Raw genomic sequence first — 16,016 nt, forward strand, 5'->3', positions numbered from 1 at the left:
ACAGACTGAATTTACTGACTGGGGGGGCAGTGAGGGGTGGTGAGAAAACAAGGCTAGGCAGCAGGACAGACACTGTATTTAATTACTGGGGAGGGGTGAGGGGTGGTGAAAAAATGTTGGGGTGCCAGGAATGGGTGGGGTGGGGTTGGGATGGGGGGCCCAAAGCATATTCTTGCACCTGGGCCCACCACTCTCTAGTTCCGCCACTGTGCTGAGCCATTGACAGGCTCATTTACTAATACACTTTGTATATACTGCAGTGCCGTGCATGGTGTATTCTTTTACATACACCTCACAGGATCTATCTCTCTCTCTCTAAGAAAAGCATTTGAGGAGTTAACTGGTTATTTCTGGTTATGTCTTCCTTTAATCCCTGTCACCTTTTCTATAATTAACATATTAGCTAAGTAATAAACAATAAGTGCAGTGACGTTTGTTACTGAGTAACGTAATTTGTATACTGTATGTGTGAGAGAACGTGGTCCTGTGTAGCTTCAGCTGCTGCTATAACATGATCTCCCGCGTTCGCAGCTACATGACGTAGGAAAGAAGATGTGTATAGCAGCGTGTGTATGTTACATTGCTGCTATTTGTGTTACATAAACCGGCCGCAGCCAATCAGGTTACGGGGGTGTGTGGCGGAGGAAGGAAGAGCTGCTCTCTGGGCATTAATGCTGGGGAGTTCCCTATCACGCCTTTATGTATCATCTGGTCGCAACTTTCACGTGTACTGGACTACAGGAGGCATCGTAGATGGCGTGGAGCAAGATGTCCGCAGCAACCAGGCTGGCCCTGAGCATCAGGAGCCATACAGTGCTAGCCATTCGGGAGAGATCCACTACAGCAGCCACTAAGGTGAAGGGAGCTGCTGAGAGCAAGGCGCAGGATGAGCCAGTACAGCAGTGGCTGCCGGGCTCAGAGGTACATCACGTAGGAAGAAGTGACAATCTGGGGCTGAAGTCTTGTCCTTCTGTTACTATGAATTTTGACAACACACAGGAAGCCTATAAGAGCAAACCCACGTGGGAGTTGCTGAGGAGTCTGTTAGTTTTCCAGCTTTGCTCTGTGGATGCCCTAGTTGACCGGAATGAGCAGGTAAGATGCTAAGTGATTAAACAAGGCTTCTACTCTTGCTTAGGGGTGGCTGTTATCCACCATCAATGGTCTGATGGCGATGGTGAGTGGTTTCAAAATCGCAGCGATGCTACCAACGGTAAAACATCAGTATATACCCTGATGATGAGCGCTGGCCCCACTGTGCACAGATACCATCTGCACATGTGCATAGCCAAACAATCAATAATCAATTACTGATGGTCATCCTTGTTGACTTATCAGCTGGATGGGGCATGGCAAAGTGGGCGGGGTGGTGTGCCTGATGATGCGATTGTGTCATCGTGGCACCGTTCCATTACACAATGTGGTGATAACTGGCATTGTAAAGTGGTGCTGTTACCATGATGAAGCAATTCAGCATGAATTGGGTTATCTGCTGCCCATACTGCTCACTTTACTGAAGAAGTGGGACCAGCTGCTGGCAGGTGGAGGCTGATTCTTGCAGACTTGACCACTCTTCTGTGCATCCGGGAGTGCCAACTACTTTTCAGGAGCTTCCCGGATGTTCTGCCAGAGTAGACAAGTATGCTCTTGCTTTGTAGCCAAAGTAAAAATGTGTTGTAAAAGATATTTCTTTGCCTTCTTAGAATAGAAACTGCCTAAACCTAACCTGCACCCTAAACCTAACCCTCCCTGGGGGATACCTAACCCCAACTTCTCCCCCCCCTTCCTCTAGCCTAACCCTCCGGGGGGGTGTCTAACCCTAAGTTACCCCGGGGTGCCCTAAACCTAACCACCTAACCCCTACCGCGGGCGCCCCGTAATCACCTCATTTGGGCCCGCATCATCCTGGATTTCAGGCGTCGGGATTATGACAGGCGTCGGTATCTCGACGCATGTCATAAATCTCTAGCCGGCATTCTGCCATCGGGATTGTGACCGGCGGCCGCACATAACTACATACCACTATGCCACCCTCAGTTTCTGATCAATTCTTTACTATATAGAATACATAAATAGGAATAATGGGATGTAGTCAGGATGCCAGCGGTCGAAATGCCGACCGCCGAAGTCACGACATTGACAGCCAGGCATGGGACTAAAGATAGGCGTCTAAATACCAACGCCTATCAGGCCCACTCCGAAATCCCAAAGCCGGGCATACCTAATGTTGGTAAGCCGGGCGTCGGGAGCTCTTAGCCATAGGGGGGTGTGGGGGTTAGGTTTAATGATGCCCGACCTGCTAAAATAGATAATACATGTAATGTTAAATCATTTAAGTTTCTAAGCTTAATTACCACAGTAAGTCTCCCATATGTTTTGTAAAGTAAACTAGAGCACACGTGATAGAAAGTTTGCACAGTAAATAAAACTGAATCTGTGCTTTCTTTTGTGTGACAGATGCTGTAAAAATGTGAAAGAATGCTGTTCTGGTAGTGAAAATAATGTTGAAATTGTGCTAAAACAGTGATGGTACACTGTTATCTGGTAACTTCCTTTAGTCACTGGCTACATCTGACACTTAGGGGGAATTTATCAAATATTAGACAGAGATAAAGGGGGACGTGTGAGAAGAGTTGATAAGTGCCAAATGCGCTATAACCAGCACTATTTTATACTTTAGTTGAAGTTTTGATATGAATGAAAGTCAATAACATACAGAAAAATGACTCTTTCCTACGTTATCTGCAAACATCTAATGATTTCGCCATCACCACATTATTGAAAATAATTCACTTGTTATAAAAACCGCTGAATACACGTCTGTGGCTTATCATTTTTTCACATATTGGCAGGATTAGCCGGCAGTATTTGTGCTAGCCTGCGGCATCCCCAGGGGTCTGAGGCTGCGCACAAGATCTCACTATGTTTGCGAGATCTTTCATCCGCAGCAGGACCAGCCAGTAGGTAAGACAGCGTGTCAGCACTAGCACTCTGCCCACCCCGGCTGTGAGATGTTCATACATCTTGACATTATTGCTTCCTGCTTTACCTCGATACGAGGCGACGCAGCAAGAGCTATAGTGGCACGAGAATTGCTGCTATAGTACATCTGCCACAAAGTATCAACTTCTACTGTAACGGCCATTTTCTAGCACAGCCTGTTGAATTACAGTTTAAAGCTGATTGGTTTTTCCCACCAAGTTCATATTTTTTCCCGCCAAATTTTGGGTCTCAAACGTATTCTTTCATGGAAAAACGTTTCATAGACAATTTTATAAAGGGAAATAGTTTAAAAAAATAAATAAATCCATGGGATTCCCACACTGCACTTTTTAGCCATCAATGGTGCTTCCATTGCAGTGCTGGTTACCCCAAAATCATAAAAAACTGACATGGAGTCTCTCAGATTTCAGGATAACCATTTGTTATAATGCCATTGGTATGTCCTTTGTGGAGAACTATTGTTTAATTGTTTGGCAGAGGTCATCGTGACCTCTCCCAGTTAACAGTGCTTATCAGTGCCCTATTAACTACAGGGCAGCCACGGAGGTCACTAATGGGCCCCCACACACAGCTACATTATACCCCCCAAAATGACCCGTTCCAGGTCATTTTGGGAGGTAGTCCAGGAACAGACAAAATGCTCTGTTCCCGGACTTCCATTCTAATTTATGATTGCTGTCATCTGTGGTGATAAAGCTTTTCTTATCAATTAACTAGTTCAACGCAGGTCACGGCAATCATAAATTAAAAGGAAGTCCAGGAACAGAGCATTTTGTCACTCCTGGAATGGGTCATGTTGAGAGGTATGGCTACATCACCAACATTGGGGGCACTGTGACTTATGTGAATTGGGATTTGTGTGTGGCACAATTTTAATTGGGCACACTACAGTGTTTTTGTATTTTTATTTTATTTTGTGGTGCTTGGAGTATTTGTACGTTTATACATTTTAGAGGCTGGGCCATAATGATGTGAATCCCGTATTAAGAGCAATATTGTGTTGTGCTGTGAGGGGTGGTCCACATTTGTCTTGGGACAAGCTCTCCCAGAGTAAAGGTCCAAAGAGTAGGGAAGTCTGTAATACGCCTGATATATTGCAGTCTCAGTTTTCGCGGTTTGTGGGCTACCCATGGTAAGGTTTCTTAAACTGCCATACATTAGACAATGTTGCCCATTTATCCTGATATCACTGCATGTGTAACCAAAAACAAGCATAATACCTAATAACCATTCCATGAGGCAAATTATATTAACAATATAGATTTATGATTTCCCTACCAAATCTATTGGAAAGTGAGTAGCTTTCCAGTTTGATCATAACTGTATAGAAGATGACTGTGGTCTGACTGCACTACTAGGCACTATTGTGGGCAGGATGTGATTTGGCCAGGTTGGGTATGGGATCCCGGCGGTCAGAATACCAACAGCGGCATCCCGACAGTCAGAATTCCGACACTAGAAGGTAAGCTCCCTAACACTAACCCTTACCCCTACTATTAACACTCCCTCCCCGATGCCTAAACCTAAACTCCCCCCCCTCAGTGCCTAAACCTAACCTCCCCTAATCCCCGATACTTACCGTCGGGATACTGGAGTCAGGATCTCGATGCTGTTTTTAGACCGTCTGTATCCCGCACACTGGGATTCTGACTCCATCCCTATTTGGCCCCTCGGTACAAACACTGGATAACACATGAAACAAAAAACAAAAAAATTTAATCCCCCAGCACTCAGAATGAAATCAGCAATAAGATTTGAAAAACTACATGGTGGTAGAAATTTCAGAGATCTCAATTGTATATATTTGCAAAGATATGGCTAAGCCTCCAGGCCTCGTCACGGCATCTCTGATACCGGAGGTCCCTATCACTTGGTCAGAGTCCGGGGTGCAGAACCCCCAAAAAGCCGGCGAAGGCCAGCAACCCCAGTGAAGCACACCAGTGAGAGACTAAAGTGTTAGTATGGGTTAATAAGAATAAACAGTGTTCTCCCCAGGCTGTTTTCTGCGGGCGCATCGCTCGGCAGAAGCAGCCTGCCGCCCGGTACTTTTCCCCGGCGACCCCCGCTGTCCCCTGCTGTGGAACGCTGGCCTCTGAAGTGACCGGAGGCTAAAGAAGCCTCCGATCACTTCAGAGGCCAGCGTTCCAAGTGATGCACTGCGCGGGTGACGTCATGACGTCACCCGCGACGTGAGGAGCCTGCCCTGCGCGCTTGCTGGATTTAGTTAGATCCAGTCAGTGTGAGGCAGCAGCGAGTGGGAGAGCGGGCGAGCGGCCAGCAAGTAATGGTAAGTGCTGGGGCCGGGGCCAGGACCAGCCTGGGGGCACTGCATAAAGGGGCCAGCCTGGGGGCACTGCATAACAGAAATGTTCTTGATAAAAGTCTATTCTGACTGAAACGTCGAACAGGAATTGACACAGGTGTCAGTGTATTTTCTTTGCAAGACCCGTGAGTGCCGCCATTTATCTTTATTTGTGTGTGTGTGTGTGTGTGTATATATGTATTATATAATAATACACACACACACACTATAAGAGAAAGGAAAATATAGATAAAAATAAAATAATAATTTGAAAGTGTGAAAGTGCTAAATACAGTGTTATAGTGTGTCACCCCAGAGCAGCCCAGCCACACCAACCCCAAGGGGCACTGCACCCCAAACTCACCCCCAAAACTATATCGAATTTGGGTCATATAATTGCCCAATATAAGGCCACATGATACTGGCACATACAAATATGTGGTAAAGTGAAGGAGAGAGAACACCTAGCGCATATAACACCCTAGTTAATCAGATAATAGATAAATGAGTGGTGCTTGTTAATTATTCAATCAGTCAATATACATATGTATTGCAGCCCCACAAAGGGTGTCTTCTGCAATATAATCAAATAGATATCATAAAAATAATTAAGGATATTCCCAAAGAAATAAATACATACAAGATAAATATATAAAATTAGATTTATTAAATTTAAGATATTGAAAGTTAATGTAGACTGAAATTTTAAACAGTACTAATAGAATGAATAATAAAATATAAATACTGTCTATTGTCACAAATTGAGGCACCTTGTGTGCCTATATATATGATAATCACTGTATAAAAACGGGCAGCATGTCATATGTAATGGTGGTTACACAATTATGGGAACTAATACCGGTATACAACAAATAACATAGGACTTTACAAACAACATGTATAGTGTGTTTGCCTTAAGCAATACGCTAAATGGCGTTTTACTTTCTCTGCAATGTAGAGCTAGTCCTGGTTACACTCAGCACAGTATGACTGTACTTCTTAAAGTCAATACTGCGTTCTAGTATCTAGGAGGGATAATGATGTCACCCCAGACCAGTGCGGGCTGTGGCCGCCTCTTGTTCCCTTATCGCGGGGTATATGATTACCTTCCTCTTCTTGATGATCGGAAACGGTTTCTCAGAGTCCTCTGAAGTAGGTTCATCTGCCGGCAGACTTTCCGAGCACTGTGCGGCTCGTGCGGCTCCTGTCAGGATCAGTGAATCTGCGATCTACGCGTTTCGCCTTCAGGCTTCCTCAGGATAGCAGATGATCTCCTGCCCAACTGGGACTCTATTTATAGGCAGTGGTGGCCATTTTAGGTGTGGTATATCTGCCCATTCTTCTAGTATACTCCTTATTCGTGACCTGACAGCCATTTTGATGATGGGAAACTTTGCCAGGATTATATTTTTAGCTGTACATAGTCCATATTGATTATAAGACGTACTCACATAGACACAAAAACATACAACGTTAAATAACAATATTACATAATCGTCCCAATTAGGGTAATATTCTTGGAAAATTATAAATAATTAAATAATAAATAAAAAGTAATAATAAGTGATGATAAAAACTGGATTGGAAATAGCACCACACTAATAAGTATGTGTATAAAAAATTTCATATTTAATTAAAATCGAATGTAAACTTCCCTAGAAAAACCTAAATTTATTTATATTCAAAGGATGCCCTTTATCTATACCTCATAATCATAGGTATATTAGGGGTAAAAAGGTGCATTAGGGGTACATAAACATGGGCAAGTACACTATTTTAGTAAAAATTATCGGAGACAGTTCTTAGAGAAATGGCGCAATCTCTATATCTATATTTAGACCCTTAGGGTTCCCATTCTATATATTATTTTAGTCTCTTCCTTGCTCAACAGATCGTCGATATTTCCTCCTCTCCATGGTGGTTTTATCTTCTTAAGGCCAATAAACTGTAAATCTTTAGTATTGCTATTGTGTTTTTCTGTGAAATGAATTGGAATACTGTGATTTTCTTTCTTATTCCGTATATTACAGAGATGTTCTTGTATGCGGACATGTAATTTCCTCTTTGTTTTTCCTACATACTGTAGCCCGCAAGGGCATGTAAGCATGTAAATCACCCCTATCGTTTGACAATTAATGCGGTCTCTGATGGTAAATTCTTTATTGTTACTGAACGAAGTAACCTGTTTAACGATTTGTGTGCAATTCCCCTTAGTTTTTCTGCAAGCTGTACATATCCCACATCTGTAGAAGCCAGTGGTTTTTGATGTTTTTTCACTTTGTTCTTCCTTTAGATGGCTACTCACTAGTGTGGTTCTGATAGTGGGGGCTCTTCTGTATACCATCCTCGGGTGTTCCGGTAGGAATGCTCTAAGGTCTTCGTCCGCTGAAGAATATGCCAGTGTTTCTTAATACTATTTTCCAATATCGTGCTCTGCGCTGAGTAATTGGAAATAAATAGAAGTTTTTCTGGTTTGTCTTCAGATATCTCTTTGTACTTCAAGAGATCTTCTCTATTTATATTATAAATCTTCTGTTCTTCTTTCTTTAGGAGTTATGGATTGTACATTTTATCTCTAAAATTGGTAGGCATTTCTTGTGATTGTGTTCCGAAATATTTTACCTTCGAACAATTGCGTCGTAATCTTCTCAATTGCCCCCCTGGGATATTAGATAACCATTTTTTGTGGTGGTTACTAGTGGCTTCCAAATAGCTATTGCAATCTGTAGCTTTGATAAAGGTCTTAGTGTGAATAAGTCCTTCTTCAATGTATATGGTAAGATCCAGATAATTCACCGTATGAGCACTAATTGTGCTGGTAAACTCCAGATTGGCTTTATTGTCATTAAGGGTTTGTATAAAGTGTTCCAGTTTTTCTCTTGGTCCTTTCCATATAATGATAACGTCGTCTATGTATCTTGCCCACAATTTCAATTCTGCTCCGTAATACTCATTGTTCCATATATTCTCTTCCTCCCACTGAGACAGGAACAAGTTGGCATATGATGGCGCAAATTTGGTCCTCATTGCTGTTCCTCTACGTTGGACATAAAACGTGTCACCGTACCAGAAGAAGTTGTGATGCAATACAAAGTCGATAGCTTCTATAATAAAATTGATTTGTAGTTGTTGTAAACCCGAATCCTTCTCTAACCTCTTCTTTACATTGGTGCAGCCCATCTTGTGTTCAATAGACGTATATAGGGCCTTGATGTCACATGTGGCTAGGATCAAATCTTCTTCCCAGGTGATGTCCTTTAATATGTTGAGAACATGCGTTGTATCTCTGATATATCCGGGTTGGCATCTCACCACTGGTTGTAGAAATCTGTCTACATATCCGGACAAATTGGAAGTAAGTGACCCCACTCCTGCTATTATTGGTCTCCCAGGTGGTTTTTTAGTGTGTTTGTGCACTTTCGGCAGGTGGTATACTGGGATGATGGGATCTTCATTTTTAATATATTGAAATTCTTGTGAAGTCAAGATCCCTGCGTCAAGACCTTTCTTCAATAATATGCCTAGTTCTTTTTTATATTCTGTAGTCGGATTTTTCTTCAATGGCTCATAGGTAAATTTATCCTGAAGTTGGTGTAAGGCCTCTTCGTTGTATGACTCCCGGTCCATAAGTACAATCCCCCCACCCTTGTCAGCTGGTTTAATAACCAGATTCTTATCTTCTTTTAGTGCGTCCATCGCTTCCTTTTCTTTTTTAGTGATGATATTTCTTTTTTTCTTGCTGATTTGTTTCGGTCATCTTTTCTATATCCTTTTCCTCCAGTTTTTGAAATGTTCTTATGAACGGTCCCTTTAAATGCTGGGGGTAGAAGGTAGATTTAGGTCGTAGTTTGGTATGTTGGAATTCATTCATTTTTTCCTCCTCTGTACTTTCCCCGTTCTTATTTTTTGGAGGTTTCTGAATGAAGAATTTTTTAAGGGTTAACTTGCGTACAAACGTATGAATTGAGAGCCAGCTTACCTTGGAGTCACCCCTAAGTCCTCCTAATGCCACTACAAGAACCAGCATGCCCTCCAAACGCTGGTCCCATCTATGCCTCTCAGTACAGAAATACATGTTGGTAGCTGCTCAATCACTTCAGTAATATCAAGAAACAACATACAGTAAGTAATCCCCCAGCAGACATTCAGTGTGCTGGGGGATTACTTACTGTATGTTGTTTCTTGTATAGAATAACCCCTCCCTTACATGCACCTGAGTGATATTACTGAAGTGATTGAGCAGCTACCAACATGTATTACTGGATAACACACAATGGGCCTGATTTAATAACAAGTGATATGCTTTTTATCCCTCATTACTAATCTTAAACGGTGCTGCAACCAGCTAACTATCATTTTTCAAACACATGGGTAGATGTATGATAGCGGCACTTTACCGAGGCAAAGCAGGAAGCACTACCGATGAAATGTAAGAATATCTCATTGGCCGGAGAGGGGGAGCCTTAACTCCCCCCTCCGGCGCTACCCGCTAGAGAACACAACGCGTCAGCCTAGTGCTGATGCCCTGTGTCTCTGTCCCGGCCCGCTCCACTGAGCATGCGCGGGATCTCGCAAGTATTGCGAGATCCCCACGTGCAACCTGAAGCCAGCAGCCACCGCAGCAGGGACAGCGCTGTCCATGCTGTGGGGATAGGCTAGCGCCAGCCTGTAGCTGTGGAAACGCCGACCTTCCACCATCTATGTTCTGCGATCCGTCGCCGGATCGCAGACATTTTCCATGTTAAATGTCGGCAATTTGACGGACGCGATTATTTTTTTATCGCGATCGTCAAATCGGGAAAATCCAACATGTTGGATTTCTGCGAACCCGTGATGCCGGGTTGCAGCATCGCGGGATCGCGGCAATCCATCGCTGATGGATGGGCCCCATAAGGCTGGCATGTCAAACTCAAAACACCAACCGGGCCGAATATTCAGGGTCTAAAGGGGCCTATCCATTAGCAGATCTTTTCAAAAGATGAAAGACAAAAGATTTATCTTTTGAAAATTCCTTGGGCTGCTGTGACAGATATCTGTAATGTACATGACAGATTTTTTTCAAACGAACGATATTGCATGACATCATTCAGGGAGTGGATTTTTTTTATGTTTCTATTCATTTGCATTAAAAAATCGTTCATCGTTCATCATTTACCGCGACAGATATTTCTAGTATCTGTCAATGTAAAACGATAATTGACCAACATGTTGGAGAGACAAAAGACCAAATTTGTCGGCCCACATGAGTGCGCATTTTGATCATTCAGAGCCTATCCATTAGCTGATAAATTGAACGAGAAATCGTTCATCGTTCAAATTTATCTGCTAATGGATAGGCCCCTTTAGTGTGTGTGGGCCCCAAGAAAAAAAAAGTCTTATATGCAGATCACCCTGCACCATCACACCAATACACCACCTCTGCCCCATCACACCAGTACCCCCCCTCACAGATCCCACTGCATCATCTCACCAATACACCCCCTCACAGATCCCACTGCACCATCACATCAGAACGCCCCACCCCCACACACAGATCCCACTGCATCATCACACTAGTATACCACCTCACAGATACCACTGCATCATCACACCAGTACCCCCCCACACAGATCCCACTGCATCATCACACCAGTACTCCCCCCTCACATATCCCACTGCATCATCACATCAGTACCCCCCCCACACAGATCCCACTGCATCATCACACCAGTACTCCCCCCTCACAGATCCCACTGCATTATCACACCAGTAGCCCCCCTCAGATCCCACTGCATCATCACACTAGTACTCCCCCCTCACAGATCCCACTGCATTATCACACCAGTAGCCCCCCTCAGATCCCACTGCATCATCACACTAGTACTCCCCCCTCACAGATCCCACTGTATCATCACACCAGTACTCCCAACCCCCCCCCTCTCAGATCCCACTGCCTCCCCTCACACTGCACCATCACACCAGTACACCCCCTCACAGATCCCACTGCTTCTCACACTGCACCATCACACCAGTACAAATCCCACTGCCTCCCCTTCACCTGCACCATGACACCACCACCCCCCACAAATCACACTGTCTCCCGTTACACTGCACCATCACACCCCCTCACAGATCCCACTGCAACATCACACCAGTATTCCCCCCCTCACAGATTCCACTGCACCATCACACCAGTACCCCCCCTTCACAGATCCTACTGCATCATCACACCAGTACTTCCCCCCCCCCCCCACAGATCCCACTGCACCATCACACCAGTACTCCCCCCTCACAGATCCCACTGCACTATCATACCAGTACTCCCCCCTCACAGATCCCACTGCACCATCACACCAGTACTCCCCCCTCACAGATCCCACTGCACCATCACACCAGTACTCCCCCCTCACAGATCCCACTGCACTATCATACCAGTACTCCCCCCTCACAGATCCCACTGCACCATCACACCAGTACTCCCCCCTCACAGATCCCACTGCACCATCACACCAGTACTCCCCCCTCACAGATCCCACTGCATCATCACACCAGTACTCCCCCCTCACAGATCCCACTGCACCATCACACCAGTACTCCCCCCCCCCTCACAGATCCCACTGCATCATCACACCTGTACTCCCCCCTCACAGATCCCACTGCCTCCCCTCACACTGCACCCTCACAGATCCCACTGTGACTGCCTGCCTGCACACTTACCTGTTTTCCTTTGGTTCGGTCACGTCCCCTCTCCTGCCGGTGTCATCCTCTCCTCCTCACAGTGGTGCACAGCACGACGTCTGCACAGGGTGGAAGCGGGCTGCGGACGGGACAGTCAGTGGTGACTGACTGCTCTGCAAAGGCTTGTGGGAGGAGCTGCTGCAGGTGGGCATGCACAGCAGCTCCCCTGTTGGCCATGTTTTTGGGAATGCAGTAACACTGGCCGATCGGAGCTGAGCTCCGATCGCAGCAGGGGATGAATGAAGGGCGGCCCTGCTGACCCCTACTGGACCCATATTGTCGGGCCGCATAAAAGTTTAATTTGGGCTGGATGTTTGACATACCTGCTCTAAGGTTTGAGATCTCTCCCCTTCAATGAAGGGAATTCCAGTCTGCACAACTGATGCAATTTGTAACTCTAAAATGGCAAATCTTGTGCATTTACATAACAAGTTTTGCTTCACACCCCATAGAGGTGCACAGGAAAACTTGCGATGTTGGAGCTACTGTAACTGGCTGATATGTGCGCAGCTTGGCATCACTTTAATGCTTGGCGTCACATTGTCAGTAATTAAATGCTTAATTATTACACATGTTTTTTATCTTGACTGTTTGGCAGAGCTAAGCAACAAAATAATTGGCTACACACTTTTAGGTTGCAAAATTGAAAATCATCTGTCTGTGTTGCACTATGGCTGAGCATCCGGATCACTTCTAGTTAAGACAGTTGGAAGCTGATGGCACCCATAGTCCTTTTTAAATAGTAAATCAGGGATCACACATTGTCATATCTGGCCTATTGCCCTGATATTGACTGCAACATCAGTGTGTTGTAGGCACTATTTTTTAAAACTCTCTGCTGTTGTAAGTGCCAAGAAAAGTGATCTGTTACAGTACAGTGAAACTCATTCTTACGTACTTCAGCATTGCTATCTGGAGATGCTACCTCTTGCTCTGTATATATTTTTACCATCACTGTCCTAACAGAGGTAGATAATTGAAGCATTACAGCACTGGCGTCGCAAGGCGGGTGCGGGCCGCACCGGGTGACACCATCCAAGGGGTGACACCAAAACAGCAGAGCTGCTCTGCAATTTTGGTGTCACCCCCTCAGATGGTGTCACCGAGCAGCCAGCCACACTGCAGTGAGAGGCAGGGGCTGTTGGCTGTCCAGCAGTTGCTGCTGCGCTGACCCGGGATTACTCAACGGAGCAGCACAGCAGCTATTGGGCAGCCTAGCCTCTCCCCTGCCCATTGAATGGTGAGGACGGGGGAGGCGTGATATGCGGCTACGCCCCTCATTGGAAATTTTGATGCAATGGTAACTAACCATCGCATTAAAAGAATTTGTTGGGAAAAAGTATTAATATGATTTGTGCATGCGTGAAAACCCCTGCAGCATGGCCGGTTATGGGATGATCTGTAAATATGCAGGAATACAAGTGCAAGATGTCCTCTCCAGATGGGACAGAAAACGTAAGGTGTATACCTAAGTAGCAATTCTGTTTGTCCACCAATACATCAAGTTATGGGGGGAGTAGATATGTGCGATAGGATGATCGCTCACTACCCTCATGCAATAAAAAATTTTTTATTTTACCATAGGATTGCGTTCAAATATGGCGAGAAATCAAATATGAGTTTACTAGAATTCAAAGCGGAAAATGCAGCAACATTAATTCAAATGAGCAAAAACACCCAAAAAAAGGGGAAGACCTTCTAACTAATGTGGAAACACCACCAAAAAAAGCAAAAAGTTGGAAAAAGGTTGTACTGTACCTGAAATAATATTGGATGGAGCTGGACATTATCCCCCCAAAAATGGATCTGAAACATCCTTCACGATGCCATGGTAAAAACTGTGCCATATGCACTCGCTACATTTGTGGAAATTGCAAAGATTTAGGGGGCCATTCAGACCCGGATCAACGCAGAGCACTAACGCAGCCGTCAGGGGCCTGGGTCTGCAAATTCCGCGATCGCTAGGCCAGGCATAAGGACGCCCCCTATGTCTTAGAGAGCGACGGCAGAGTGAATGCATGCCGGTGTAAAGACGCCCACTTTTCTTTCTTAGCACACGTCATCTCCAGGAAGTGTATGATTAGTCAGTAACATCGAGAGCCATCAGAGCAGCACGCAGCCCTTGAGGTAGACCCTACCTCGCCGCAAGCACTGCGATCACTGCAGGCTGAAATCCAACCAGGTGACGTGTACAATGACGCTTCCATGCTAATTATGTATGCCCATTAAACGCCATTTTGGCGCCCAGACACGCCTGCATTCGCAGCACCACTCCCCCATTCACAAGCACCTTCCCCTGTTACCACCACAAACTGCACTATCTGTCACTCAAAGTAGCATCTATTCTGTGTACTACGAGCGCATGATTCCCGATCGCAGTGAGTGGCTCGCACATGCACATATTGCCGCATGCGCAGACGGGCGACAACCGTCCATAGCGTGCGATCGCGGCTTAGCGAGCGGGTCTGAATCAGGTCCTCAGTGTGTCCAAAATGTATGGAGTAATTTAATACTTAACCACCACCAAAGATCAATGTACACATATGTGGCCAGTTCATTTTTCCAGCTTTTTGCCGCTTATATAAAAGTTTTTCTCTTAACTTGAAATGTATTATCTTTTTAATAAAATATGTAAAAAAATTTGTGTTCTATCTTTTAAAATTAAAAATTTGTCACTGAAGAGGTTAAAATTTTAAAAAAGGAAATGGGTGGTTTCCCCCCCCCCCCCCCCCCCCAAAAGCATAACCAGCATCGGGCACTTTGAGCCTGCCCTGGTTAAAAAAACATGGGGGGAAAAAATGCTTAGGGCTCCCCCGTATTTAATGAATCCGCACTAGGCTCTTTGAATCAGCGCTGGTTAATAAAAATATGGGGGACAAAATGCATAGATTTCCCCCGTATTTAATGAAAGCATCTGGCTCTTGTAGCTAGTTCTACTTCTTTTTTTTTTTTCTTAATTCATAATATATTTACTAAAGTGCAGGTTTTTAGAAGGGGATTTGATGCCCACAGTAACCAATCAGGTTCTTCCTTTTTATCACCTTCTAGAAGATAATGCTAGAGTCTCGTTACTATGGGCAACAACTCCACTTCTAAAAATCCACGTTATTAAATATACCCCTGAAACAGGGGCGTATCTATAATAGGCGCAGGGTGTGCGGCCCATACTTTTTTATACTTACCTCTCCGAATCCCACAACGGCTGGAGTAGCGCTACACAAAAATGGCCACTGCTGCCATTTTCCCGGCATTTGCGCATGTGCAGTAGGGAAATCGCCGGGAAAATGCACCATTTTCATGATGTCCTGCGCGTGACTAGTGCCCGGAGTCTACTGCTGCTGTCAGTTTGCTGGCGGCCGCCGGGGAGAGGGGAGGGGAACTTGGGAGGACAATGCACATGGGCACTCTCCTGTCTTAATATGCCCCTGCCCTGAGAAACATGCACAGATCACACTGATCTATATATGCTTCTGCTAAACACACTGCTGGGATTTGTGAATTCATGTGCGATTTTGGGTCAGTACGAGTGAACTCGCACATGCCAGTACACAGTAAGTAACACCATCGAATGCCAATGGTCAGCCAAACACTCTTCTTAGTAAATTTGCGATTTGCTGCAGAAAAAGAACAGTAATAATGTTTGAAGCATTTTATAAACAATGGAAGAATGGGCATCTCCTTTGATGCAAACTGGATTGTGCAGATTATGACTACAGCTAGGATGACGAGTATGAATGTTGTGTTATGTTCACACTTTTGATGTTCTTCATTCCTGTAGAAAAAAATTACTGTTTTGTAGCACACTGACAGAAGATGAGTGTCCTAGAAAATGCATAATATTTATATCTTGGATAAGTCCTAATTGTAGATAGATCAAAATATATATAACTAAATGTTGCTCTAAATCTAATTTGAAGAATGAATGTATTAAAAAAATTAAAAATAAAAATAAAAAAATAATAACTTTCGTTTGGCCTATTTCTGTTTTCTCGTA

The 16,016-nt window shown here is 44.5% G+C and overlaps 1 protein-coding gene across 1 annotated transcript in view; it reads left to right on the forward strand.

Annotated features, from left to right (window-relative positions):
* Positions 1 to 586: 586 nt before the first annotated feature.
* Positions 587 to 16,016, forward strand: part of PRODH (proline dehydrogenase 1) — a 185,193-nt gene continuing 169,763 nt past the window's right edge. The window contains exon 1 of the mRNA XM_088465355.1: positions 587 to 1,095. Within this exon, the coding sequence (XP_088321481.1) occupies positions 754 to 1,095 (342 nt within the window). The 5' untranslated portion in view covers positions 587 to 753. The remainder of the gene's footprint in view (positions 1,096 to 16,016) is intronic.

This window comes from Taudactylus pleione, unplaced genomic scaffold, assembly GCF_031769625.1.
Source record: "Taudactylus pleione unplaced genomic scaffold, aTauple2 ptg000062l, whole genome shotgun sequence".
Lineage (NCBI taxonomy): Eukaryota > Metazoa > Chordata > Amphibia > Anura > Myobatrachidae > Taudactylus > Taudactylus pleione.